The following is a 27,022-nucleotide window of genomic DNA, read 5'->3' on the forward strand; positions in this document are numbered from 1 at the left end:
GGCGGGGCGGGCGGGAGGCGCTGCTGGCGGCGGCGGCGGGCGGAGGCGCCCCCGCATTCCAGCACACAGCGCGCAGCGGCGGCGCCGCCCCGCCCGCCCCCGGCAGGAGGGGCCGGGCCCAGCGGGGTCACCCGGCAGCGGCGGGGGCACCGGGCGGGCGGCGTGCGAGGGGGAAGGGGCACCCGGCCGAAGAGAGGCTTCGTGCCCAGGGGCAGAGCTGGCGGCCGCGGGGTTTGTCCGTGCCCGGCCCCGCTGCCGTGAGTCCCTTTGTCCCGTTCAGGGATGATAACGCTGATCTGACCAGCTTCCAGGCGGTGCCCACGGCATCGCCTTCACGAGGCGAGTCCAGAGGAGGGCAGCGAAGCTGGTGAAGGGTTTGGAGCACAAGTCTAATGAGGAGCAGCTGAGAGAACTGGGTGTTTAGCCTGGTAAAAAGAAGGCTCGGGGTGACCTTATCACTCTACAAGCAACTGAAAGGAGGTTGTGCCAGATGGGGGTCGATCTCTTCCCCCAGGCAACTAGTGAGGAGAGGAGAGTCTTAAGCTGCACCAGGGGAGGTTTAGTTAGATATTAGTCACGGAAAGCATGGTTGGACATTGGAATGGGCTGCCCCAGGAGGTGATCATCGTCTCTGGAGGTGTTTAAGACCTGATGTGGCATTTCTTGCCATGGTCTAGCTGACATGATGGTGTTCAGTCAAAAGTTGGATTCAATGGCCCCAGAGGTCTTTTCCAACCTAACTGATTCTGTAATTCACCCTGCACCACCATGGCATGGTCTAGGCCACTAAACTACTCAAATTGCTCTCAAAACATAAAATGCCATATGCAACCATAGGACTCAAAACCTCCATAGATTGTCCTCATTGTTCCAAAACCCCCAAAGGTTGCTTTTGCAGAGCCCAGCTGTGCACTCACTGGCTGCAACGGAGAGCTCAATAACAGCATCCAGTCCTGCCTAGGTGATAATTCCAATCCTAAATGAGGAGCCCAAATTTCTTAGTGGCTCTTTCTTCTCTTGGGCACTTGTGTGGCTCTTCACCATAAATATCTGAAAATCTTCCTTGGCCCTGAAATTCCTCAGGCTGAGCTGATTTCTAAATCTCAAAACTTTCAGCAGGAGCCAGTACCTGTTGGGCTGATATAACTGAGAGGCTGCAAAAACCCCTCTCTCTGTGTCATCTGGCCAACCTCAAAACAAGCTGTGCTGTACTGCCTGGCAGTGGGTGCAGAGGGCCAGCCACCCCGGCTGGCAAAGCAGCAACGTCTCTGAAACTAGGGAAAGCAAATGGGTTTTTTCCTAGGTACAAAATCAACTGGAGAATACAAACTACATCAGGAAAAGTTGAAGGAGCATAAAGATACTTTGTTAGATATTGAAACTGAGAATCTAAAAAGTATCCCTGATCTGTTCCTGTGAGTAACAGCCTTCCTGGCCTGGACAGCAGAGATGTGGTGTGTGTGCTGGCCAATCTTGCCACCTGGCCCTACCTTAGCTATTTCTGTTTCCCAAGGGCAAGCGCCTTTCTTCAGCCTCCATATCTGCCTGTCTGTCATTTTCATCATCCAGACGAGAAATTCTGTAATACATGTATGTTTTTTATTATGAATTTATATATATTTTTATATATTATGTTACAGATTTATTTGAGAGAGATTGTCCTATAACCTTAACCCGAGGTCCCTTGCCTAGGCACCATGTCCTTGCAAACTCCATGTATCTTTCCTCCCTCTTCACTGCTCTCAGGATACGCATAGTTTGGAGCACGGTGCTTGGACCACAGCCGTGCTCTGGTATTAATGCAGGGTACAGCTCTGAGCAGCTACCCTGGCAGAGGAACTTGAGCACACGGAGGGATAGACTCACATCAAAGCTTTGCCTTTATGAAATACATGGATGCTACTGGCTCAGACTACTCGGCTCCAAAAAATCTAACCCAACTTCAGTTGGGTTCCAATTTCTATAAGTAGTTTTGACATTGCCATTGCCTACACCTCTTCCTGCAGAACTTGCCTTATTTGCAGACAGCTCTTTCTTTGCTCAACACTCTCCTTATGCCAGGCAAACACAAAAGATGCATTCCCCAGTGAAAAGCTCCTTTGAGATCTATGTCACGTCTGAGCCATTCCCAAACCCCCTTAATTCTAGGGCTGCCCCATCAGATTTATAGGTTAAAACCCAAGTTACACTACTCCTAAGGTATGCCAGCAGTCAAGTGCAGTTAGTTCTCCAGTGCTTTCCAAAAATATCCCACATGTGCACCCCAAGAAATCTTAGCAGCACACAGAAGTGGCTACACCAATTATTTCGTGGTTGGGATGCTTTCGAGCAGCTTGAATGTAGATAGTCCAGCAGTGAATATGTATCATGAAAGAAATGTTCCACATCAAAGCCTGTAATATCTGCAAAAAATGCAATCATAAATAAAAACTTCTGCCAAAACAAGAAAGTTGACATTAACAGTCATATGGATTGTTTCCATCCTGCATCAGCTGGAGAGCAGGGAGCTGAAACTGTGTTTCTAATAGAAAACATACTTCAATATTAACATCCATCTGTTATAAAAATAAAGGCACTGCATTTAGAATTGTTAAAGCAGTTTAGATGACTTGATGTTCCTACGGGAACTTTGGTTCTTTCCTTTGTGTATAATTTCACAACTGGATTTGACATAAGTGCCCTTTTAGGTTCATTGCCTGGGAGCAATTTTTTGCACTGTCTAGTTTTCCTCTTTTTTTTTTTTTTTTTTTTTTTTTTTTCTCCTAGTGACCAGGTTGCTTGCTGAAAGCACCACTTTTAATGTTATCTTAATAGTATTTTAATGTTTATCATTTCACCAGAGATCTCTTTCACCTTTCAAAAACCGGTCTGACCAGATTTCTCAACTTTTGTACTCTGCAAGTACTTCAGTGTGCCATAACTGTCTATGTTAATATTGTAAAATGTGTTTATGGTTCCAGTGTTGAAAAAAATTCACTGCTAGGAATAGATCCCAGAAGCACTTGCTTTAACAATACAAACACTATTCAGAGCCTCACACCATATATACACTTTGCAGTATTGTGCTCTAAGAAAAATCTTTTTGGTGCTAATGGAGAAAAAACGTTGCTGTCTGGGTTAAAAAAGGTCTCCATTTGGTTTGTTTTGCCTTGTTTGCTACTTATGAGACACGTCATGTTTGAAGGTCAGAATGGGCCAAAATTTCAAGCTCTATGCGGCATCACTTACGTCTCAGAAACTCTTGCCTTAATCCTTTTGAACAAGCTCATTCTACAGCTTTCAGTAGACACAGGTCTCATGATGAGAGGAATCTAATAATTATCTTTTTTTAAAGAGTCAGTAAAATTCTCTGACTCATAGCTGGTGTGGCACCTCCTCCCTCCTTCCAGCATGGTTTCCACATCTGTGTCGTGAACAGGATCAGTAGAACAACACATATTAAAACTACTTCTCCAAAAAGCTCCTCGTCAGTGACCAGCACTGGTTTGTCTCACCTTAAAAGGTCTGTGCAAATGCCATATTCTCACTTCTGCCTAAGAGGGGTGTAATAGGGGTCAGTTTGAGAGAGTACGAACTTCTAGAAGGCTATCCACACTTAGATACTTGCTCTTTGCTCTTTCAGAAAAGCATACAGAATAGATTGCATTCGTTATGGCTTTGCTGCCTTCTTGGACAGCAGTTGATACTCTGAAGGGGCAAATTTTGGCAAAGGCATCATTTCATACAGTACAAAATATCATGTGCAAAGAAGGCTAAGACTCTTCAAAAAGGTATTTACTGAAAGTTACCTTTTTTACTCGCAGGGTATTTCTCTACAAGCAATCAGGTTTAATATTTGTACCTGTTTTAACACAGCCTTTTTAAAACGTCTTAAGGTTCTAACATAAGACTGTTTCCAACTGCTGTGGCTGGGGTTTTATTAAGCAGTAAACCTAGTGTTCAGGCTACCACTGCCAGACCTAATCCACCACAGCCATCTGACTCGAATCATGAACCTGGCACAAAACTCATCCTGTCAAGTCCTGTTTGTTTCAAGATGCTCTGAATGGTTAATTTTGTGCCATCAGACTACACAGTTCCCATTTATGTGGTTGGTACCACATGATTTCAGTCCATGGAAGGGAGAGGCAGTAGGTACCAAGTGCTGTGGAAAACGTGACCTCAAGTTTGCAGCTGAAAGCTGTGCAGCTGGGTGTCAGGGCTAGGCACACAACACCTAATCCTCTGCAGCAATTCCTGGCTTCTAAAATGAAAGTTGCCCGAATAACTGTTTGGAAGGGGAGGGTAATGTTGTGCCTGGAATTACAGTGCCACAGCCTAAACAGACGTCCAGCTGCAAAAACTCATAAAACTGTTTTTAAAAGCCTTTCTCGTATGGGAGCACTGGTGTATCTGGATTTGGACATGCATATTTTTTGTCTTGGGTGATGACAGGATAGGGAATGGTGTGCCTGGTGTTTTACAACAGTTCTCTGGATGAGCAACTGCTTCTTAAGCAACAACCCTCTGCACTTTGCCATTGGCTAATTGACAACAATAGGGATTATGTGGGGAGGAGAGAAGATGCAATGTACAATTGCTGGGTGAGAGGAAGAGCAAGGGAGGAGGAAGGTCCCCTTTAGAAGGAACATGTGGTTGTGTGGTGGGGCTCAGCTGACCACAGTCCTGACCCTTGGTTTCCCCTTAGTTCCCAGCAAGTCAAACTCCGTGCTGCATGCCCGCTCTCATTAAGTCCTGCTGGGAAGAGTCTGTCTTATTCACCTCAGGTTCAGAAATCTCACCTAATTTTCCTAAACACCTCTGCATTTGAGCCACAGTCCTCTTGGTCCTGCTTCTCACCAGGCTTCCTATGCCCACTGGCTTGGAAGTGTCACTCAGCCAAACCCATGTGGGATGTTCATCCCTTTCTTAATTGAGCCTTTTATTCCTCTGTTTCCTCCTTCACTGAGTCTTTGCCCATCTTTCCCGGAACAGCAACTGCTGCCTGTTCTCCTACCTGCTGCAAGCACCAGCTCGCCCTCTGACAACCAGGCAATATTTCACTGAGTTTGACTCTCTGGAAGAGCTGTGCCTTTCCAGTACCAGGGACTGGAAAAGGGGTTCAGGACTGTACGGTAGCAAGGGTACTTTAAATCATGCAATAAGTCTAAAAAAAGACTTAAAAAACTTCCAGCATTCTCTCCAGCCCAGCTCTCCAACCTTTGCTGTTTGCACCAGTGCAACTCTTCTGAGGGGAAAAGTTTAAAACATTGCCTAAATAAACATATAAACCTTTCCACTTTGCCTCCAGTAATTGTTCAGTCAACAGAAACATCGTTTCGCTAGCCTGAAATAATCCCTAAGAATCAGTGAAGTGTATGAGCATTTTCCCAAGCACACTCTCCATGCACTCCCCTGCAATTGTATGGGTTTTTTCAAATGCTCAACACTTGGCCATGCCGTGGCTTTCCATGCTAGGAAAGCTGCACCATGCAGGACACCCACTTATTGTCTCAAAAAAGCACCCAGGGGTGTTTCTTGCCCTTCTGTTCTCAGAGTAAATTATGGGGTTGCAGCACGATTTCAAGAGAGGTTTCACTGGTGCAGTCACATCACTCAGTAAAACACTGGCTAAAACTCAGGTGTAAGCAAGGCCTAACATTTCCTTTAAATATGGGAAATGTAGTGCTCTACGCAGAGAAAATTACTTTACCATTGTCCCCATTTTTTTCTTAAGGGGAAGCCAGAAAAAAACCCGAACAAACAAAACAAAAGCTGTCATTAACAGCTGCTTTTCACCTTTGACGCACAGAAACCATTTTTAATGTCTCCCTTTTCACTCTTTTCCTTCAAGTATCTGCAGCTCATCTTAAGCTAATAAACCTCTCCCCACAAGGTAAGAAAGGAACCAGAAAACCCACCTGCCATCCATCCTTGCAGACAGTCTCTTGTCTAGGGGACCTGCAGGAAGGGGATTGTGTCTTACTGGGGGTGAAACGCTGCCCAGTATGATCCATCCTTTTCCTCTTCCAGTCTGGGCAAAGCATTTTTCAGTTGGCATTACCTTTCTGTGCTAGGAGGCTGTGCCTAGGATAAGTAGATCCTTATCCTCATAGATAATGATGCAAGACTCATACTGCCGCGGAGGAAAGCTCTGCCTATCCCAGTACCCTGACTCTGATGGAGACCATTAACATTAACACCTTCTCCTTCTGGAATTCAAGTTCTAGGGATTTTTCAGCAAGAAGTCATGTAGCTGATGTATTGTTTTTATGCAAAATCACCCAGTCCTTTCCTTTTCATCTTTAGTTTTGGCCTTTAGAATGTGCTGTGGTACAAAGTTTCATAAACCAGATTGCCTGTGTTTCAAGGTGCATGTGATCTCTGAGCTGAGGAGATTGTGAAAATGCATGGTTAGGCCATGCATTTGGAGGGAGAGTGAGAGAATGGCCAGCACTGCTCCAGCAGCTGAACCAATAGTGTTCATAAGCCACATGCAGACCATGGGATGCAGCTGCTCCACCTGCTCTAGCCACCATGTACAAGGACACCCTCCAGTGTGCTGACTGGCTACACCAAGGCATTCTACATCTCTTTCTAAAGGTCTCTGCTGCTGACTGTTCCATGCCCTTAACTTATTTGTCATTCCAGGGCATGACAAATTCCTGTAGCTCAGCTGTCTTCCTGGGCCTCTCCTGACATGCTGTCCAAAGGTCATCAAACAATCTTTTCTCACCCACAGCCTCTTTGCTTGGAAATATGCCAAGCTGAGGCTAAGTGGTAGCACTCATGGCTCCATGAGGCCTCTCAGGTGCTTAAGCAAACAAAGACTGGAGAGGCACAAATGCCTCGGTAGCAGGTTCAGGCTAGAAACACTCACTGGTTTCTGTGTGGGACTTCCTGTTCTTGCCTCCTCTTCTCAGGCTGAATGACCTTGGAGGATGGTTCACACTGTATTTCTCTCTCAGCTGCTGCAGAAAGTTCTGTTTCTCAGTTATGTCCAAAGAAGCTTTGCAATTTAAAAGTCAGTATCTGCCCAAACACTAACTTCTCTTTAGCAGCTGCATCAGCTGGGCTAAAGGGAATGAATTAGCATCTTAGGTAAAACTGGACTACCCGATTCAAGTATGGTCTTCCTCTCATCACTTACTTTTGCACTGTTTCAGCTCTATACCCATTCACTTAGTTCCAGCCTAATCCTCAACTCCTTGTTAAAAAGGAAATAAATCCTTCCATCTGTTAATCTAGAAGTAACCACCCGAGCCTGCCAGTTCAGAATGACACTGCACTATGACCCAGGGGGCCTGGCTGATTTTCTAATAGTCAGAATGAGTACAGAGTTTGCCTACCTAAGGGAAAGAGGACTTCAGTGCTGACAGTAGTTGTCAGCAGCAGATGCTGAACAGGATCTCAGCTCAAAGCAAAGACAGGAACAACCTTCTGAGCTGCTTCAGACTGATTGGAGCTTGTTTTTACCTCGGTTTCAGAAACAGTACAGATCAGTTTGTTTCTGTCTATGCTAAAGCCACATGAATTTCTATGCTGACCTAATCTCCCTTTTTACTGCTACCAATTCTTCGCAAGCTGTGTGTCAAACTACAAAGAGCCCTGAACAGGTCTGACTTTGTTGAACACCAAACCTGTTACAGTTCTAAGTCTTCCACTCTTGCAGTGCAGAACACACTGAAGGCATTTTTAAAATCCACATCAATAAAGTACTCATCCAACTCCTGAAGAAGAATGTTGATAAAGTAATCCCATGATGAAGGTTAGCTCTGCAAAATTGTTCCAACACAACATTTTATCTACAGTCATTGCACTTCCCCCCCCCCCTTTTTTTCCCCCCAGCCATAATTGTTGTCTCTCCATTTAAGCAGATGTGATATGTTTATAGTTGCCAAATGACATGAAAATGACCACAGGAGCTTACTGGGAGATGAATAACTCCCATTAGGCAGCAGCAGCAAAAGGTATTCTGGATTGCTGGTAATTCCAGTGCTGCCTCAATAAAGACATCCCCACATGCTGATTACAAGGACACAGGAGGCATAGAGAAGAAAGCTTACAAAAACAATGATGTCAGGGCTGTGATCTCAAGGCCAAGTCTCAGAGGATCCTGCACAATGACATCTAAATAAAGTTGCACAGCAAAGATTGCATAAGTCTCGATGCCAGGGAAATGCAAATGCAGGAAATGAGGAAAAGTTCCTTATGCAGTACTTCAGAGACTCTGGTCTTTAAGCAGGCAGTGATTTGTCTCCTCCAAATTTCACAGTGGGTACTTCGAAGTCTGAATTATGGAATGGCTCAGATGGCCCTGATAGCAAAAGGTGTCAATCCATACTACTGGTAATTAACTGTAGGACTTTAGGGATGCAGGACAACTCAGTAAAATAATCCTGATACAACAGCTATTAGAACTGCCTACTATTTCCTGCTGTTGTGTGAGAAGAGGGAACAGGCAGGGCATACTAGGACACAGACTTCCCCTGCAAGCTTTGCTTTGGCCTACTTGCTACCCTTTGTCATAGTTGCTTGCTGCTCTTTCCACATTTGGCCTTCTCTGTTCATTCTAAGTCATGCTGCAGAAGGAAAGAAACATGGATGCAGGGCCAAGTCACCTTTCTTCTGCTTGGCATTTTTAGAAGCACCTGGTATCTTTAAACATACATCTACCTACAGGATCTGCAATGGCATGAGTGTGGAGTGGCTGAGCTAGCACATTCTTGGCCAGCTTCCTGGTGCTACAAGTCCTAGTCATTCCTAAGTTAGGATGGAGAGAATGTTTTCAGGTCTTCTCCTTGCTGCCAATTCACCAGCTCAAATCCCCAGCTGCCATACTGTACCTCTCACAAAAATGCTTTTCTGACAGAAAGCTAAAAAAAAAATGTCTTTCCACGGACATACTGCCCACAAAGGTCAATTCACAGCCTGACAGCTGGCTCCCTTGACTTCATTGCTATCTATTCCATCCATTCCCAGCTCAATGCACTTTCTACAACTGCTCGGCCTTTCCTTGCTAAAGAAACATTGACCCCCAGCTGGAACAGAGGGAACCACAAGATGGAAGACAGCAGGAGATAAGATATACAGGCCACAGAAAGGGAATCTACTGATTATTTTCATTAGCATTGGAAAATCACAGCTGCAATAGAAAAAGAGGTGTCCGAAAGTGAAGACTACTGCAGCTACACACAATATTAGGAAAGCAAAAGGACTGACTGTAGAGGAAGGCCTCAGCAAAATATGCCAAGTGATAAGGAGCCGCTCCCACACAGCACTCAACTCCCAGCTGCCCCAGTAGGTATGAAAGGAGAACAAGAGACCTGACATTATGTTTCAATAGACACAACAGGACACAACAACATTGTCTGCTGGTACAGATTGCATTGCTGTGAGATTTTAATGTTTTTGTGGATTTGCTCATATGCCTTAGTTCACAGGCAGCTGGGCTACTTCTGTAACACAATCAGTGCTTGATAGGGATTCTGAAAATATTAAAATACAAATTTGTTTTAGTAAGGAAGAAAAAATACATCACTTTTAATCGGTGCTAAGTGGACAACAGTCTTTGCAAGTGCTGCATTTTCAACTTTTAGACAGCTGTGCAGGCAGGTAGTTATTACTTGCTACTTTACTTCAGTAATTTCTCTGTGCAACAACTCCTAGTGCTGGAGATCATACTACCTGGCTTAATTCCCTTTTTGGAACTTAATGATATAAAGTGATGACCATAGATGAATTTTATTTTTCAAACCAGCAACCTACTGTCTTGCCTTGGTGCTAAGTCAAACACCCACATTGCACCCAGGGAAAAGAGCAAGGTGCACAGCATGACACTCCACAGAACTAGCCAAGATCTGACCCGGCAGCTGAGTCACAAGACAGAGCAGCATGGAGAAAGCTTATCAAGCTTATCTCTGTCCACCTTTTTTTTTTTTTTTCATCACATGTTTCATGGGAAGTCAGCTGTAAAACCAGGAGTTTTGTTTCTGTAATGAGTTTTAGCTTTGTGTGAGGATGTAAGCGTTGTCAGAGTACAAGCAGTTCTGGTCCCAGGTACCACATAGAATTGCAACTATCTACAACAGCATTTAACAGTTTGAGCATTTACATATGCCTTACAACTATGAAGCTGCTGTGAAGATGCTGCCAGAACCCTGCCCAGGAGCAGAAGGGAGACTAGGACCTTCCAGATCTGATGCTCAGGAAGGAAGCTCAAGGTCTCAGAAGTATGAGCTTTATGCTGTGTTCCATGAGTTCCTTTCATTCAGGAGCATCAGCAGCATTTGTTGAAGGAAACACTGATAGCAGAATTTGCAGGCCTCCGTTTAACCCCAGTTTACAACTGCCAAGACGTTGAACTCTGTGTAGACCATGTCTCTGTTCAGCAGTGACACATCCTCTGTGTAAGAAGCCAATACATCAGCTTAGGCTATCCCTGTGTAGAATTCTGCTCTCTCCACAACCGGGAACAGCAGCAGTGATCATAAATTCTTTTGAAGGGTTCAACTCACCACCTTGTAAAATGAGGAACATGCTGACATAACAGCTTTTCTGCAGACTCAGATCCCAAGCCCTGATCTACAAGAAAGCCTTCAATTCCTTATAGGATTCAGTATTTTGTTACTAAAAACATAATCAATACAATAACTATTCCCAGTATTGTTTTATTTTATTGAAACAACATACAGCTTACCCACTTTGCATCTGAGGGTAAAGGATGGTACTATTTACCCAGGAAGTGGATGATGAGACAGAAAACTCTGAGAAAACAAACAATGCCATACCTTCAGGCCTCAAGACAGTGATTTAAAGACAAAAATACGCCTTATTCACTTATTTCATTCCTTTATCAGAGGGAAGGGCAAACATATCCAATCAGATTCAGAAGCTATAATAGATTAATGTATCAGATTTATTTTGCACATTTCATGCAGAAAATATAAATACATAAATACAAATGAAAACATTGTCTAAAACATTTCACACCATACTGTAATTTAAGAGCAAACTTCAGCTTCCAACTACCCAGTTAGAAAAAATCCAGTTTCATTGTTATGCAATTAGTTGGCAAAGCAAATATTGACTGTGACAAGCTTAACCTGAATACACTTTGAAATAAGTAAGAACTCCATATTTAAAATATATTCTTCTGCTACACTTTATTATAAAGGTAAGGGATTTACCATGGACTTCTTCTCATAAAAGGTAGAACTTTCTAGGAGGCCATCAGTAAGGTCTTTGTCATTTCCCCTTTTAGGTTCACAGTGCAGACTATTAATGCAGTTATTTTCCCCCAGCTCTCAGGTAGCTGTGAGAAGCAAACCACCATTTCACCCTCAAGTTATTTTGAAAGTATCACATGAAATTGATAGCACTTTTAGTACAAGAACTTTTTTATGAAGCACTTTTTTTGGCTGTTGACTTCATAAAGATTTCTGGGAGTTGCTGGTTTGGTTTGCTTGTATATTTTTTCTTTTCTTCTTTTAATTTTCTCTCTTTTGGTTGCTTAAGTCATACACCAAACTTGGGTGTTAACATATGAACTAATTCCTTCTATATTCATGAATGGACATGGGCTGCTTTTCCCTGAGCTATGCGGAAGTCACTTTCTTAGACTAACCAGACCTACTTCATCTCCTTGAGGAGCTGCAGCCTGTAGCAGCAGAAGAGTGCTTTGCTTTTGCTGTCATAGCTGGTATCAGTTCCCAGACACAGTATCTTCACAAGGCTGAAAGACAATGCTTCTCTGGCTGCTGCCAGCGTACACAAGCTGTGCCCACACAAACACTTCTACACTCTGTTAGATGGGCTCTGGAGAAGAGCTGGTGATCAAGCAGCCCATTCTTCACTCTTCCCCTCTCCACACAATCCTGAGAAATTTCTCTGCTTTTTATCCAGCAATGCTTCTTCCAGGAGAGAAGTCAACCAAGATCTGTATGACACTTCACAGAGGCCCCAAAATATCAGAACAAAGCAAGGCCTCTCTGCTTCCCACTCTTCAACAGCACTTTGTTTTTTTAAAAAGCACATTTGGGGAAGTTTACATCCTGTTAGATATCCAATTTCCTTTCTTAGCTTAGTATCAAGGCCTGCTGTGTCCCAGAGATTCTATCATATTTCCATTAAGAACATTCCCTTCCTTTCTGCAATGAGCACCTTTGGTTTACTGTTCCCTGGACAGGTGATCTAGGAAGACAGACCATTCACATTATAAGTTTTCACAGCATTGCCAACATCCACCATTAAAAGGAAAATCTGTGGCCTCAATGCAGGCAAACATCTGTAATCACCTGAATTTAAATTACCTCAGTCTTCCAGAAAAAGGTCCAGATTTCCAGATTTATTTATTTACCCCCAATAACTTACAGACAAAGTCCCCCAGGTTTCCACAGTCACTTTGGATAAACTCTATAACATGGAGAATCCATGAATCTGCACATTTTTGCTCCAACGGTCACATAGCACAGATACAAACATACTAATGTTAATCTCTTTATACATAATTTTGCTCTTGTCCACTGAGGAAGAACTCTAACACTTATCTGAGTAGCTGACTGCACTTACAGTAAAGTTCACATTAATTCTGCAAAGGCAAACAAAAGTAGTTTCAAAGAACAGCACTCCTTATGTACCAGGTAGATGCTGGACTACCAGTAAAGAGGAAAAAAATTATCAGGAATTCTGGACCAAATGAAATGGAGCCCATAACACAGTAGTAAGATCCATGCTTTGAAAATCTAGTAAGGGTATCATTGCCATAATGCCTCAAGTACAGACAGATACACGGTCATTGTAACATCATTCTTCTTAACTTGGATGAGCTTTTTCTGTAGGAGATGCTGCTGATTTGAAATAGTGGATGCTCCCTTAGTGGATGACACCTGTCATACCTTAAACAGCACTGAGAGTCCACAGAGAAAGTGAGGAATTCTTTGCCTAATCCTTCATACCTCATATCCACTTCTGAAGTATACTACTATTAAAAGAAGTACAAGTACACGACAGGATTTATTTTAATCACTCTGATGTAATAATGTAAGGATTTCATCTTCGCTTTGTGCCCCCAAAGCCTGAAAAAAAAAAAAAAAAGTCAGCTCCACCATGGCCTTTCCACTGAACTCTCTAGTTCTAAAAAGGCTAAAGGTGGCAAGGGAGACGAGGTAAACATATTCACATGAAGCAGAACAGCAAGCAACTATAGGCTGACTGGCCTGGAAATTATTCTGCTCTTGCAGATTAGACAACCTGCATTCTACAGAGAACATGTCTGTGCACGTTTGCTAGAGAAGAGTACATGTAGTGCTCATCAGAAGGGAAAGCCTTAAACTAATGCACCTTGCCAGTGAAGACAAGCCCGATACTGATGGTACCATGCCTACCACAGGCCTGTGGGGAATTTCATGCCCTACTTCCATAGGGAATGGGAGGAAGGGACATTGTTACATGCCATCTACACTAACTGGTAAAATAAAACAAGGATGCTTGTTGAACTGCAAATAACATCTGCTGTTTTTGATAGGTCAAAGTCTCTTGAGCTTCAGGAAATAAAAAGGTGTTTTGCCTTACCAGTAGCAGTTCTTGTTCCTGAACTGCTGCCTTCTGTGGAATTCCTTGAGTGCCCATGCATAGGAGGTACAGCTGTGGGATCTGTCCACATACTGTGATAAGGGGAACGTGGCTGCGCTCTGGCATGAAACACAGTAGAAGGAAGGCTTCATTAGTGGCCTTCGGAAAAATTAAGAAGACACCATTCCAAACAAGAGAACTGCACCTCCAAGGGAAAACTGTAAGCACTAATTTCAAAGCTGGAAATATTCCTATTAAATGTAGTTAACACACTGAGAGCAAGAACACTCAGTGCTGTGATATCATAATATGTAGACTTTCAAATGGAAATTAAGCTTTATTCTTCAAAATAAGGAATTCTAACAATAGTAAATGAGGAAATTTTTCTTTCTGAAATTTTGACCTTAAATTGCATCAGACAAGAAAGAAGTTTGAAATCTGAAGTTTAAATGCATTTTGGCATCACCTACATCCCAGCCACATTTGGCAAGAGAAAACATCCTTTTGTTAACTCTTTTGAAAAGGTCATATCAGTAAACACTAACATATCATGGTCTTTGACTCACTCACTTAAAATTACTTGCTTCCATGGATATGGAATTTCCTGTTGAAATTTACAAACAGCTCTCTCACACTTCCTGGCACCAGCATTTTGCAGCACCATTTCAACAGCCTAAGAAACCAAATTAAGTAATAGTGGACCAAAGTATGTTTTAAACAAAAAGAAGCCCAGGTTAGGAAGATTGTTTATGTATTTGGACTTACTCAGTTAGATCTCTAATCTTGAACAATAATTTGTGCCTAGTGAAATGGGGGTGTGTATAGAAATCAGGGAACTAACCTGTATGTAGATACTACATAAACAGAATGCCTCAACAGAAGAGCCATGTATTTAAGCCTTAAGAAATACCAGGTCAATAAAAACTTTAACACATTATACCTTAGAAAAATTCTTAGCAGGATTAACATAAGGCTTCTGTTATTAAAAATAGCCCACAACTTTACAAGGCAGATGCTTAGTATACACCCCTGTCCATATATCTTATTCTCTAATCTGTTACATTTCTACAGGAATAGACTTGATACATAGGCAAGTAATTTGATAAATAGAGAAAACTGCTTAGGCTCTGAAGATTCCCTGCAGGAACCTCATATTTTCTCCAGTGAAGCCTAAAATGGCAGCAACTGCTCTCTTTAAACTGTTAATCTAAAAATGATGCACTCTAAATATCTAAAAGCCTATACCAAATATGGCCATCCAGACTTATTTTAGGAAAGATGACACTAATACAAGAGATCTATATACAGATGATTATATGCTTAATATGACTATGTGTGTTTTAAGGTGTTCTGCAAATAAATTGTTTAAATGCTCAATTTAAATTTGCAGGCCATCATGCCAGTTCAGAGGAAGTAGAATAAAGTACCTCAGTATTTCTAATTCTGCCTCAGAAACATGTTTGTAATGTCTCTGGTCCTAGAGCTACAAACAGCTGCTCAAAATTCTTCTGGTGGTAGGATTTTATAATTTGAATTACACAGGTCTGAAATCTTAATAACAATGTCAATATAGTATATGGCATACCCCCTGAAAGCTTAAATGCTTAAAATTTGATAGTATGCATATTTTACCTGTGACTGCCTGCCAAGTAGCCTAGCAAGCCTCCTGCTCCTAATCCAGTCCAAAATCCTGGTCCTGAACTGGTTCCATGATGGGAATGAGTTCCAAAGCTGTTGTCATCTTAAACAAAATGAAAATAGGAAGCATAAGTTAGTAACAGACTAATCCTCAGGCCAGCTGTTGCAACAAAATTCTCTCCTGTTAAAGATAATGGAAAATTAGACAACAAACTGCTCCTGATTTCAGCAGATTTTCAATCCACCTTAACTTGAAAGGCCTCACATTTCAGAAAGCAGAACACCCCACATAAACCAACACTACTATAAAGCGTTTTTATGTTAAAAATCTGCTTCCACTTCATCTCACAACCCTGACGTTTGCAAAACAAGGCGTCCCTGCCTGCTGATCTATAAACAGACAAGTTAGATTAAAAATAGAAAAGGAAACTAAGAAAGAATAATCTGCTCAAGGTCACTGAGCAGGCCAGAAGCAGTTGCAGGAACACAAATCAAGTAGGTAACACTGCAGACTGAGCAAACTACAAGGACACAGAGCTCCTAATCTCACTGAGCACAGCTGCACAGTTGGAGTCACAGTGGCTCAGGGTAACACTAACATTACTGGTATTGTTCCTGGTAATCCTAGTCTGGAACTTGTTATCAAAAGCCAAGCTAACTGCAACCACATTGCAAAGTTTTCATTACGCATGAGTCGCCAAGCTTGACAAATACCTTGATGAAACTGCAAGCATATCAAGTAGGTTGTGGGGGAAGGAGAGTCACAAATTTTTGGACATGTGACCTGCACTTAACATGAGGTTCTGAGCCAGAATGAATGTTTTCCATTTAGAAAGAGAAAGAGAAAATACAAACCCAAAGTAGAATAATTTTCTGGTCTAGCAGAAATGGATGGAAGAATAAGCTCAACCATGGGCTTAACACATAAGGAAGTATAAAAAGGACTGAAAATAGCATTAGGGTCGCCCTGAAACATGCCCACCTGAACAAGTAGGCCAGAGATGACATAGGTAAAAATTAGAGGGCCTGGTTTGCCTTCAAACTGATATGCGTTGTTTGAAGTCATAGAAGATAAAACAATAATGAAATAATCAGTTTCAGTCTAGACTAGATTTGATGTTGAATTTCATGTTGAATGTGTGGGGAGAAATATAAACTCTCATTGGGATGATATACCATTATATGATGCTGATTTGGAACAACAACAACAAAAAATTACTTAATTTGCTGCAAAAACAATGTTAATCAGAGATGAACCATTTGTTCAAAAGCACCATGACTGAACACTGACTCAGAAAACTGAGTATTTTTTTCTTAAATATCTAGAGTAAACATTAAGAATCATGTCAAAGAACTGAGAGAAAGCAGAATTTAATTAAGATAGTCTAGCTAAACAAGTTCCACAGGACACACTCTGCTTGTTAATGGGATTTAAAATGAGGCAAATTAAATATTAACAGCAATATGTGAACAACATTGCTTTTCATTACTGTCTAGGTTTCCAAAGACTAATACATTCCTGGAACACATGGACATACATATTCAGAGATGTGCTTTTGCTCTGTTCCCACAATGTAAGGCAGACATTGAATGTATGAAGTAGCCTAACACTTATTATTTTTAATCTGGCTCCACATTTCAGTTTTCCTCCTTACTTTGCCTGAAATCTAAAGACAAATCATTGACATGCCTTATTAAAAACATCACAAGCTAAGCATTACGTGGCTTCCAATGTGTATTTTAAATGTCTCAGTTTTCAGCAATCCTCAAGAAAACATTCTCAAGGCCCTGCCCTTGCTAGATTTGTGACCCCTGCAAAGAAAAATGCATTGGGGCAATTAACTGACACTGAACTGAACAGAAAAAAAAAATTAAAATAGCCTTTCATTGTTTCTCCTGTGCCAGTGTGACAGAGCTGTGTGTCATGGCCAGGGCTCCTACTAACCACCACAGTACAGCCAGTGCCATACCCACACATGGCCACTGATGCCCACACAGCACAGACAGTCTGATGTAACTACATGCAAAACAATTTGCAAAGCCAACAGAAGCAGATTCCTTTTAATTTTCTGGTGCAGGTACAGCTGAAAGTTTCTGCTGTGCACACCCTGTACAAGGGTATCCAAAAGAATTATACTGCATCCTCTGTTGGCCAAGCCATTTGAACAAAACTTGGAGAAAGCATTAATAAGGATTATTAAAATATATACTTTCAACTAATAAACCTAATCCTTGCTACATATTTTCTTGCCAAAACTCCTTCTGTATTAACAAAAAAAAAAAAAAAAAAAAAGAAAGAAAGAAAGAAAGAAAGAAAGAAATTATGTAACTTGTGAGAATGTAATTTAAGTTCCAGTTCCAGTGCTGTGAGCAGCTTGCATGTTTACAGGGTTAAATTAGTTAGTCAGACACCAGATGAGTAATGTTTATTTCCCTGAGACACTATGATGGCCTAAGGAAGATCACTTATTTTTGACAGAAGTCACCAGTTTTCTGGGAAAAGAAAAAATGCCTCTTTTCCCATCAGCAGCCTTGTCACTGCTTTTGTAATTTTCAACTTCAGATGAAAGGCCCCACATGAGATTCAAATGCTGTACCCTCTAATGACAGTTCATAGACACTGTTCTCTGCTCTGGGAACCAAATCTTTCAGCTGCTGGGACTACACTGAAGCCAAGCCCTGTTAAACAGAGGACTGGTACATGATACTCAACTCCATCAACTGCTTTGTGGATGAAATCAGGGCTGAAAGGCTGTTCTGTAAAGTTTCAGAGTGCTTCTTTGGCATGGATTTGTTTCTGGCTGTGTAAGAACATTCTCTTTTCCAGATTACCTATGACAATTATTCTCCCTGTCACAATCCTGCTATTTCACAGGTGATGAAAAGAATGCTTGCAGAGCATGGGGAGGTAGCTTTTCAAAGGTTCAAAGGGCAGCCTGCCCTGAAAGCCTGTGTAAAGCCAAGCCCTTATTTCCTCTTTTGAACAAAGAGCAGAATACAAAGCTGGCCGCAGGCTCTGCAGCCAATTCGGCAGTTGCCTGCAAATGCTGTGGTTTTAATTCTATCCCACCTTCCCTTACCACAGATAAAACACGACAATCCCACTTGTTCTTTTCAATACTGTAAATGGCTCAGAGCCCTACCTGTGAAGGTGGACTTAAAACCAGGAGGAGGAGGTGCCTGCTGACTCTGCCAGAAGGGCTGAGAGAAGCCATCACTGCCCCCAGAACTCTGCTGAGACTGCTGGTTGCTGAGGAAGAACTTGTATACTCCAAAAGCAAGAACGAGAAGAACAATTACAACAATTGCTCCAGAACCAGAATCAGAATAATCTTTCCTTGACTGGTAATAGCTAGAGCCAAAGCTTCCAGAGTTCTTCATTTTCCTTTCACCTTCTGCAGTCAGCTCTAGCTTGAACAGCAAACTACAGGAGCCTCTCAGTATGTAAGGATCATCTGGGTAATCGTAGCCTTCACAGCTCACTTCCAATTGTCCAAAACGGTAGGCATTTTCCAGGTCTGCTTTGCACTGCCACTGGAAAAATAAACACAATACAAAGTAAAACATACTGCCCCAAAGATGAAAACACCCATCTGCTTCCCCATGTACACCCTGAAATAAAGCAGTAATTACTAACAAATCATCTACAGGCCATAGGTAAGAAATCTCCGTGTGCTCCTATTTTGAAAAGGAGTAGGAATTTGATGTTTAAATTAACTGTAAATCCTAAAACTTAAAAAAGATCTTATCTTTCAGAACACTGAAGAATTACAACCCTGGAAGTTTTTTTCTTCACTGAACACTTTTTCAAATATCCCTTCCTGAGATACAGCAATACTTCTAAAAATGTGCCGTACCCTGTGCAACAGTTACGTAATAAATGCCTGTCCTGTGCAAACTCAACGGCAGCTACAAAAACACAACACCTGAGCCTGAGATCCAGTGCACCATTGTGTCCATTTGTGTCTGTGCAGAAATCAAAAGAAACTGGGACAGACACCATTAGGCATCCATATGCAACAATTAACAATTATATTGGGGATTCTCTGGTTGAACACAGGTGGATCCTCAGGCTCACATTCCCTTGAGGTACCCAAACACAGGGATCTTTAATGGCACATGACATGCATTTTGGAGAGGAAATAAGAAAGTAGTTGTCTCTAAATTATTAGTTCAGTACAGCAGTACCACCTGCCCATTAATATTTGACTGTTCTTTCACAATACTGCATCAGTTTTAGCAATTACTTTCAGCCTTGATTCCTGGTTATCTATAGACAGCAGCCTCTTTAACAGCTAAAAGTCAAGACTTTACTGACTAGCACTCACATCCTAAGGTGCAAGTGAATGTCAGGCAAGCCTGAAATTTAGTTTTTAAAAGGTAGAGCTGAAGTGAATCAAATATTAAGAAGCCCTTTCCACGCTAATAAAAAATGGAAACTTACACAGCAATAATAATTCAAAAGTACCCTCTGGGGTTTGCAAGAGTTTGATTTTATAAACTTGAGCACCATTTTATTTAAAACCAACAAAGGTCATGCTTTTATATGAGCTCCTTCCGAGATATATCAAACATACAACTATAGTAGCTCTGGAAAATCCAAACCGAAAAGTATTTAGGTTAAGTTTTATTACAAGAATTCATCTAACAAAAAGCATCTGAACTGACAACCTAGCTCACTACTCTTCGCTCCCTCAGAACTTACCAACTTGGGGGAAAGTGATTTCATAAAAAGTTTAACAAGTTTTAAATAGTTACCTGTACATCATAGCCATCCCATCCTTTGTTGTAACACTGAACAACCTCAGGGACATGGGAGCACCCCGCAGAGCCTCCTGTGCACTGCAGCTGAGGGACCGAAGCTGTCCGCCTGGATGTTGTGTACTGCCCTCTGTGGAGAGTGAGCGCCTGAACGTCCCGCAGCAGAACCTTCCCTGAAACAGGCAGCACAAAGAATCACAGAATCCATTCGGCTGGGAAAGACCTCTGTGATCACCGAGCCCAACCTCGATCAAAGAACCCTATCCTGTCAACCAGACCACGGCACAGAGTGCCACGTCTAATTTTTCCCTAAACACCTCCAGGGACGGTGATTCCACCACCATCCTGCGCAGCCGATTCCAATATTTGATCGCTCTTCCTGTGAAAAACTTCTTCCTACTGCTTGTCAGCGCTTGTGCAGGAGCACTCCTCTTGGCTACAAGGGCCTCCTCTCAGGAAAAGGCTGGCGATACAGAGGCTGAAGCCGTAAGCCTGCATGTTTACGAGAGGAAGCTCTAGGAAGCACAAGACGCCCAGAGGGAAACCCGGCAGAGTTCCCCACTTCCTTCCGAGGCGGCTCTGGGCTACTCCTCGCAGGCAGACAGCCCCCACTGACCGCGGCGCGGGATCACTGCTCCCATACAAGCCGGTTTAGAGGGAGCCCAAACCCAAACACTTTCCTGGCGCAGGCCTCGGCACAAGCCCTTCTTTCCCCGTGCCGGCCGCCGCTAAACCGGCAGCACGCTGCAGTGCCGGGCCGCGAGGAATCACCAACGCGCCCGGAGAGGCGGCAGGGGCGGCTGAGGCCGTGCTGAGCCCCCCTTATCGCCGCGGGTCTCACCCGGTCGGTCCCAGCCCAGCGCGGGCCCCGCGGCGGCGCAGAGCAGGAGGAGCAGGCGCGGAGCGAGGCCCGCCATGGCAGCACCGGGAGCTGTCACCGTCTGCCCCGGGGGCGGTGCCCGCGCCGGAACGCGCGGGGCCCGGGGAGAGGCCCCGCCCCCAAGGTGCCGTGGGCCAATGGGCGGCGAGGGCGCGGCGCTTGCCTCGTCCGTGAGGGGGCGGGGCTGCCGCCGCGGGCCCTGCGCGCGCGCCACGTATGAGCGTCACGGGGCCGGTCTGGGAGGGGCAGGGCACGCCCCTGCCCCTTACCGGAAGCGGCTTCCGCTTCCGCGCGGCATTTCCGGTTCCTGGCGCGCGCCTCTCCGGTGCCGCGCGGCTGGCGGGAGAGGCGGCGCCATGGCGGGAATCAAAGGTGCGCGCGGGGCGGGGCGCGCGGCGTAGCGCGGCCGGTAACGGCGGGCGCGCGCGGCCCGCGCGGGGAGGGGCCGGGTGGGCCCTCGGGCGGGAGGGGCCGGGAGCCGCCGCGGGACCCCGAGTGCCCGCACGGGACCCGGAGTGTCCCCGCTCCGCCGGGCGGCCGCGGCTGCGCTGAGTCCCGCGTTGGTTTGCTCAGGTCGGTGTTGTGCGCGGTGCGTCGCCCCCTTCATGTTGCTTGGGTTTGTTCTCGTTGTAGCGCTGATCAGCCTGTCCTTTGGGGGAGCGGTCGGACTGATGTTCTTGATGCTCGGATGCGCCCTGCCCCAGTACAAGTACCGTGCACTCTCTTTCTATTCTTCTGCTTCTCTTGTGTGTGGCTGTAACTTAAGAGGAGTCCCGCTTCCATAATGGTGGATTGATAAGTTATCTCTTTGTAGGAGGGGCCTCAGATTTTTGGTTTTGGGTTGTTGTTTTTTTGTTTGGGTTTTTTTTTTCTTTTTTTTTTTTTTTTTTTTTTTTTGGCTGCTTGGGCTTTTTTGGCTTTTGCTTCAAAAGATTGGGGTGGGCATAAAAAGAAAGACCATCAAGGATGTAATTAATCCTAAAGAGTAATGGCAGCAAAAGTTAAACTACCAGGCCTGGCTGCAAAGGTGAAAGGATGCATTGCCCTGACTGTCTGGACTGGTGTCCCGCTGTGGCTGACCATCAGACAGCGGCATCTCTCGAGATGGGCAGCAAGTGTGGGTTATCCAGGGAAGGATTGGCATTTTCTGTGGCTGCCTAGGGGTAGCTGGGCTGTCGGTGACTATCAGGTGATCCTTGGCTGTGTCCCACACTTGTAGTACAGCATCTCGAGCAATTGCAGCTGCCATCTGTACTTTCCTGACATCGATTCCTATCTCTTGGTTTTCAGGAGATATAAAGTAGCAGACCAAGTGCTCAGATAGTAAGGCCTACGGTTTTGACTCTTTGCAAGTGAATGCTGACTTTACAGAAAAGATTTTAAACTGACTTATTCACTGGTGAATAAATACCAAGTATCCTGTTGATAGACCTGTTATTGGTTGTGAATTGCAGTTTCTACATATATGACTAGAATTCCTCGGCCAGCTTTCTTTTGTTACGAAACCAGTGCTAGTGACACAAACCCTTGGGAAGGAGCTGCCCTTCAAACAATGCAGTGAAGTTTTGTTGAAGCAATGTGCACCTGTGTTTGTGTGCCTGAGAAATCTAGTCTGGGGTGCTGCAAGGGTATCTCTTAGGTACAACTGGCAGGATAAACTTGGAGTTAAGCTCACCTTGTGAGGTGGCATTAGATTTAGGCTTGCTTAGTGAAATCTTGCTTTGTGAATATCCTGTTACTGAACTCTGCTGCTGTTGAGGTCAGCCGAAGCCAATCACACACATGGTCTGTTGGATTGAGGTCAGCTTATTCCAAGGCAAAGGATTTGCCTTCTCTGGGCTTGTCTGTCTTTCCTAAGTGGGAATACTGATGGGGAAAATGCCTTGCATTGATTTTAGGAGGAGCAGGAAGTAAACCCAGTTAACTAAAACCTTTCTTGTCCTTTCTATTTCAGCCACTACTGGCCACTGTTTGTTCTGTTTTTTTACATCCTTTCTCCTATCCCGTACTGCATAGCAAGAAGATTGGTAGATGACACGGATGCTACAAGTAATGCCTGCAAGGAGCTGGCCATATTCCTTACAACAGGCATTGTGGTCTCAGCATTTGGGCTGCCCATAGTGTTTGCAAGAGCAGAACTGGTTAGTAGTATTTCAACCTGTGATTGCCTTTTTTTTTTTTCCAGAAAACTGAAAACTTTGTTCTTTGTGTTTGTTTGTTTATTGAAGGTAAAGCTTTCATGCACTAAATAACTCTTATAATTATGTACTTTTGGAACCAGAATAAGATATTTTTTTTTGCAAGAAAAATCAATACGGAAATGGGAGCATGGCAGAACATTGTGATTGCCAATTGCTTCACGTGGTCATGGAATAAAGCCTAACAATGCAATGCAGAGAAAATGAGACAGAAAATACTGTGAAAACTTAACAGGGAAGTAACCAAATATAGAAGTGTAAAGAATACTTCAAAGACAATTTGTGGAATAGCTGGGCTAAAGCAGCATGAATAAACAAACAAGCAAAAAAGCATTTTTATACACACTGTAAGTGATATTGGTATAATTTTCTTAAACTTCCAAGTTTTCATTCCATATTTCCCAGTATACAGCTTTTCACTAAAATACTTTAAAAGTTCACTTTGTTTGTGTGAATGTCAGAAAGCACTACCAAGTCAAAAAACATGGAGTGCACTTTCTTAAATGTCTTTAGGCAAGAACAGCTCAGAAGGGCAGTTGGAATGCCTCACACCCTCTGAGTAATCCACTTACTCTCCTGTGAAAACATCCACCTCCTTGTTACTGGGATATCTGCTGGCGTTTTGAAGACCTTAAATACCTGTTTTAAAAAGTCTTAGAGCATAGCTGGGCTGCAGATGTGTTTGATGCTGTCGTCTAGCCTTACTTTGCATACCAAACCAGTTGTGCCTGCTAGCCAATGCTTTGAGTACAACTAGAAGAAACTTGCAGTGCTGCTTGTCTGGCTGTGAATTTGTCAAGTAATTTTGGGTAAACCCATCTTGCTTGGTGTAACCACAAATAATGAGATATTGCCTCATCCATCATGGTTCAGTGTTACTGAACTTTGTCGAAAATGGGACAGTAAGATGTTACCTATTGTCTTGTTAGTGTTCAGCTCCAAATGTGTCTAACTGAATTCCCCCATTCACAGATTTACTGGGGTGCATGTGCACTCGTTCTCACCGGGAATACGGTCATCTTTGCCACCATCCTAGGATTTTTCTTGGTCTTTGGCAGCAATGACGACTTCAGCTGGCAGCAGTGGTGAAAGGAAGATAAGAGAACTATCCACAGGCATCTTGTCATGCAGTGGCCATCCATACAAATGAGAGAATGGGCAATAAAGAGAAGTAGCGTAGCAAGCCTCTTGAGTATTCTAGATGCTCCTTTTGACGTTGTTTGTTCTGAGTGTACTACTGTTGCTGACACAGTTTCTACGTTTTATGAAGTGGAGGGATGATTGATTTCATTTTTACCTATGGTATGTTTTTAGGTGCTCTCTTGGTTTAAAATTGTCATCCTTATGTCCAATGTTTTATGTGAAGCTTTAAACCAGGAACAACATTTAAACATAGTTTCAAAGATTTAAAGTTGGGGGATTTTTGTTGGGGTTTTTCTTTGTTGGTGGTTTGTTTGTTTGTTTGGTTTTTTTAAGTTAAGCATTAACATAGTAATGTTTCATTTCTTTTTTTTTTAATACCAGGATTAAGTTATATACAAGCTGAATGGAAGTAAAAGATTGTCCACCACCATTGCCAATTACCAGATCAATAGATTGTTGCTTTATTTTAGCAGAGGCAAGGTGGGTTGGAGAGTACCGGTTGCAGATTTTCTTCTGCCTATACCTCAAACTGGGTGATGAATGTTGATAGCCTTCATTTCAGGAGAAAGCTGTGGAGCAGGTAAAGTTATTTGGGAGAAAAGTCCTAAATTTTAACACCACTAGCTCTTTTACCTGCTTTGTTATTGATTCTGTGGATGTGACATTCAAATACTCTGTAAATGTATAGATGCTGACATACAAAACTGAAGTGTATTGTAGGGGAAGTGAAAATGATGTTTAAATTCCATTTTTAAAAAAAGTATCTTTTGAACTCTTTCTATTTATAAGCATTGTATGGTTTTGAACTTTTATGTCAACTTTTTACCACAAAGATGGTAAAATGTTCATTTATGGAACTACTGGTCTGTGTTAATTTGATGCATATACAAAGCTATTTGCTCCTCCCCCTTTTTAATTTATTTTATACATAGCATATATATATAAATATATAATAAACCAGCTTTTAAAATGTAGATTAAAACTTCGTGTTAAAATTGCCTAAGAATGAGTTTTCCCACTTCCCCCTTTTTTTTTCTTTTCTTCCCCCCTCAATGCAGCTGAGGCACGACTTTTTTGGAAGTCATTGGCTGAACTGATTTCACTGACTGTTTTTAAGTTCTTATGCACTGTTGGTTAATAAGATTTACTGTTATGTCTGTAACTGTAGCTTGTGTTCTGTAAGATTGCACATGTAGCTTCAAGTATTTAAGACAAGTTTAAGTTTTCTGCATACCTCTCAATTGTCCGGATTTTTCATTTGAAGAAATCTGCCATTGGACATTCCATCACAACACAGTTGATGAGTACTGCTTAACCAGGTTTGCCTGTACCACGTGCAGTGATGACCAAACTTACTTCTAAACTGTATTTTTCAAATCTTTAAAAACAAGTCTATGAAACTTAACGATGTGTAATTGAAAGCTTAGGTTTTGCTCAACAGTATGAAAAGGCAGAGAACTGCAGGTCTTGGCTGTAGTATTTGTGCGTGGATGCAAATGAAGTATAAAGTTTGCATATATATATATGTTTACAAATGTATATGAATATACGAAGTCTGATAGTAATGGGGTGTGCTCCAGGAACTGATAGTGGCAGCTGGGGGCATCTGGGGTGTAGGTACCTCCATACACTGCTTTGTTAATATCCTGTGTGTGGAACAGAGGAACAAGCAGGTGCCAAGGCTCCAGAGCAGATGTGTTTCAAGCATAAGCAAGTGCTTCACCAGGCTGCCTGCAATGGTGGCGTTTGGAGCTGCACAGGGGCTGTAGGATCATGTGTTTCTTTCCCTTTTTCAGCAAGATTTCTGCGCCCATGCCCCCAGTACAATGGACGCTTCAAAAATCTTCCAAACCAGTGGCTAAAGTTGCAATCCTCTGCAGTCCTTATGGAGGAGGAATCTCTAGGACTTGTACACATATGATCTGTTACCTATTACTTTTTCATGGTCAGGAATTGTTTTCTCCTTCTTTCCTGAAGCCATGTGATGCTACTCTCTGGATCACTGGCCATGGAGCTGACTCTGTATGTATTGGTGATGCATTTTTTGTTTGTTAATTGTATTACAGCATTCTCGCCTTGCTTGCACACCAAGTACATGCAGTATTGCTCTGATTCACGAGCAGGACACTTGAGAGGTATGATCCTTCCATATAATATGCACTGAGATTGTGTTACCATCCTTCTAGAGGGAAAAACTTTGAGCGATACAAATTTTAAATAGCAATCTTGAGTTCTGTATGTTTAATCAAAAATACTCTAATAAAAAGAGTATTTTGTTTAAAGTATTAATTGTTTTTCCTTTATTTAATGTGGTTGTTACTCCTGTGGAAGAGATGACACCAGACTGCTCACTAGTCCTTCAGAGAAAGTATTTGTGGTTTTTACCTGGGACTGCTTTATAAAGAGAGGCTCCAGTGTCAAAGTTGCACTAAGCTGACTTTGTTGGTCATATCTCACATTGCAGTGTTTCCTTCAGTTTCTGTTTGAAAGCCAAATCCTGATATGTTGGTGGTTTTATACAAAGTAATAGCCACCTTAACCCTCTGATGTATATGTAACTCTGCAATTTTTATTTTAAAAAACTACACAGACTTTGTGATATTTGTAATCATGACATTTCTGAAATTGCAAAACTGATGACTGATGCCAGTCCTTTAGCAGAAGAAAGTAATAGGAGTTGGTGGAAAATCCTTTCGGAAAATCCTCTCCCATTCCCTCTGCACAGACACACTCGTTTTGGTCAAAACATTGGGAGTGATTTGGCAATAACTAAGGTGCTACATCTGCAGAGCTTTTTAATGAAAGGAAATTAAATCAGTAGAATCACTGAATCTGCTGGGCTGAAAGACCT

The 27,022-nt window shown here is 42.8% G+C and overlaps 2 protein-coding genes across 2 annotated transcripts; one reads left to right on the forward strand and one right to left on the reverse strand.

Annotated features, from left to right (window-relative positions):
* Nucleotides 1–10,874: 10,874 nt before the first annotated feature.
* SARAF (store-operated calcium entry associated regulatory factor) lies at nt 10,875–20,875 on the reverse strand. The gene is made up of 6 exons (XM_053976856.1): nt 20,792–20,875; nt 19,948–20,123; nt 18,333–18,723; nt 15,184–15,292; nt 13,552–13,670; nt 10,875–13,055 (listed from the first exon to the last, which is right to left on the reverse strand). The coding sequence occupies exons 1-6, from the start codon at nt 20,865–20,867 to the stop codon at nt 13,030–13,032; spliced, it is 897 nt and encodes a 298-aa protein (XP_053832831.1). The 5' UTR covers nt 20,868–20,875; the 3' UTR covers nt 10,875–13,029.
* LOC128806957 (leptin receptor overlapping transcript-like 1) lies at nt 20,866–26,456 on the forward strand. Its single transcript, XM_053976857.1, has 4 exons — nt 20,866–21,202; nt 21,464–21,539; nt 22,785–22,971; nt 24,001–26,456. The coding sequence occupies exons 1-4, from the start codon at nt 20,866–20,868 to the stop codon at nt 24,115–24,117; spliced, it is 717 nt and encodes a 238-aa protein (XP_053832832.1). The 3' UTR covers nt 24,118–26,456.
* Nucleotides 26,457–27,022: the final 566 nt, after the last annotated feature.

The sequence above is a fragment of the Vidua macroura genome, chromosome 4 (genome assembly GCF_024509145.1).
Source record: "Vidua macroura isolate BioBank_ID:100142 chromosome 4, ASM2450914v1, whole genome shotgun sequence".
Taxonomy (NCBI): Eukaryota; Metazoa; Chordata; class Aves; order Passeriformes; family Viduidae; genus Vidua; species Vidua macroura.

Bases quoted from the DNA above. Each gene is read 5' to 3' on its own strand.
- LOC128806957 (XM_053976857.1), top strand. From the start codon at position 20,866: ATGGCAGCACCGGGAGCTGTCACCGTCTGCCCCGGGGGCGGTGCCCGC. The intron at 21,203-21,463 runs GTGCGCGCGGGG...TTCTCGTTGTAG, and splicing joins CGCCATGGCGGGAATCAAAG to CGCTGATCAGCCTGTCCTTT. The intron at 22,972-24,000 runs GTTAGTAGTATT...CCCCATTCACAG, and splicing joins TGTTTGCAAGAGCAGAACTG to ATTTACTGGGGTGCATGTGC.
- SARAF (XM_053976856.1), bottom strand. From the start codon at position 20,867: ATGGCGGGCCTCGCTCCGCGCCTGCTCCTCCTGCTCTGCGCCGCCGCG. The intron at 20,124-20,791 runs GTGAGACCCGCG...TGCCTGTTTCAG, and splicing joins GCTGGGCTGGGACCGACCGG to GGAAGGTTCTGCTGCGGGAC. The intron at 18,724-19,947 runs GTAACTATTTAA...TTATTTTTCCAG, and splicing joins GGGATGGCTATGATGTACAG to TGGCAGTGCAAAGCAGACCT.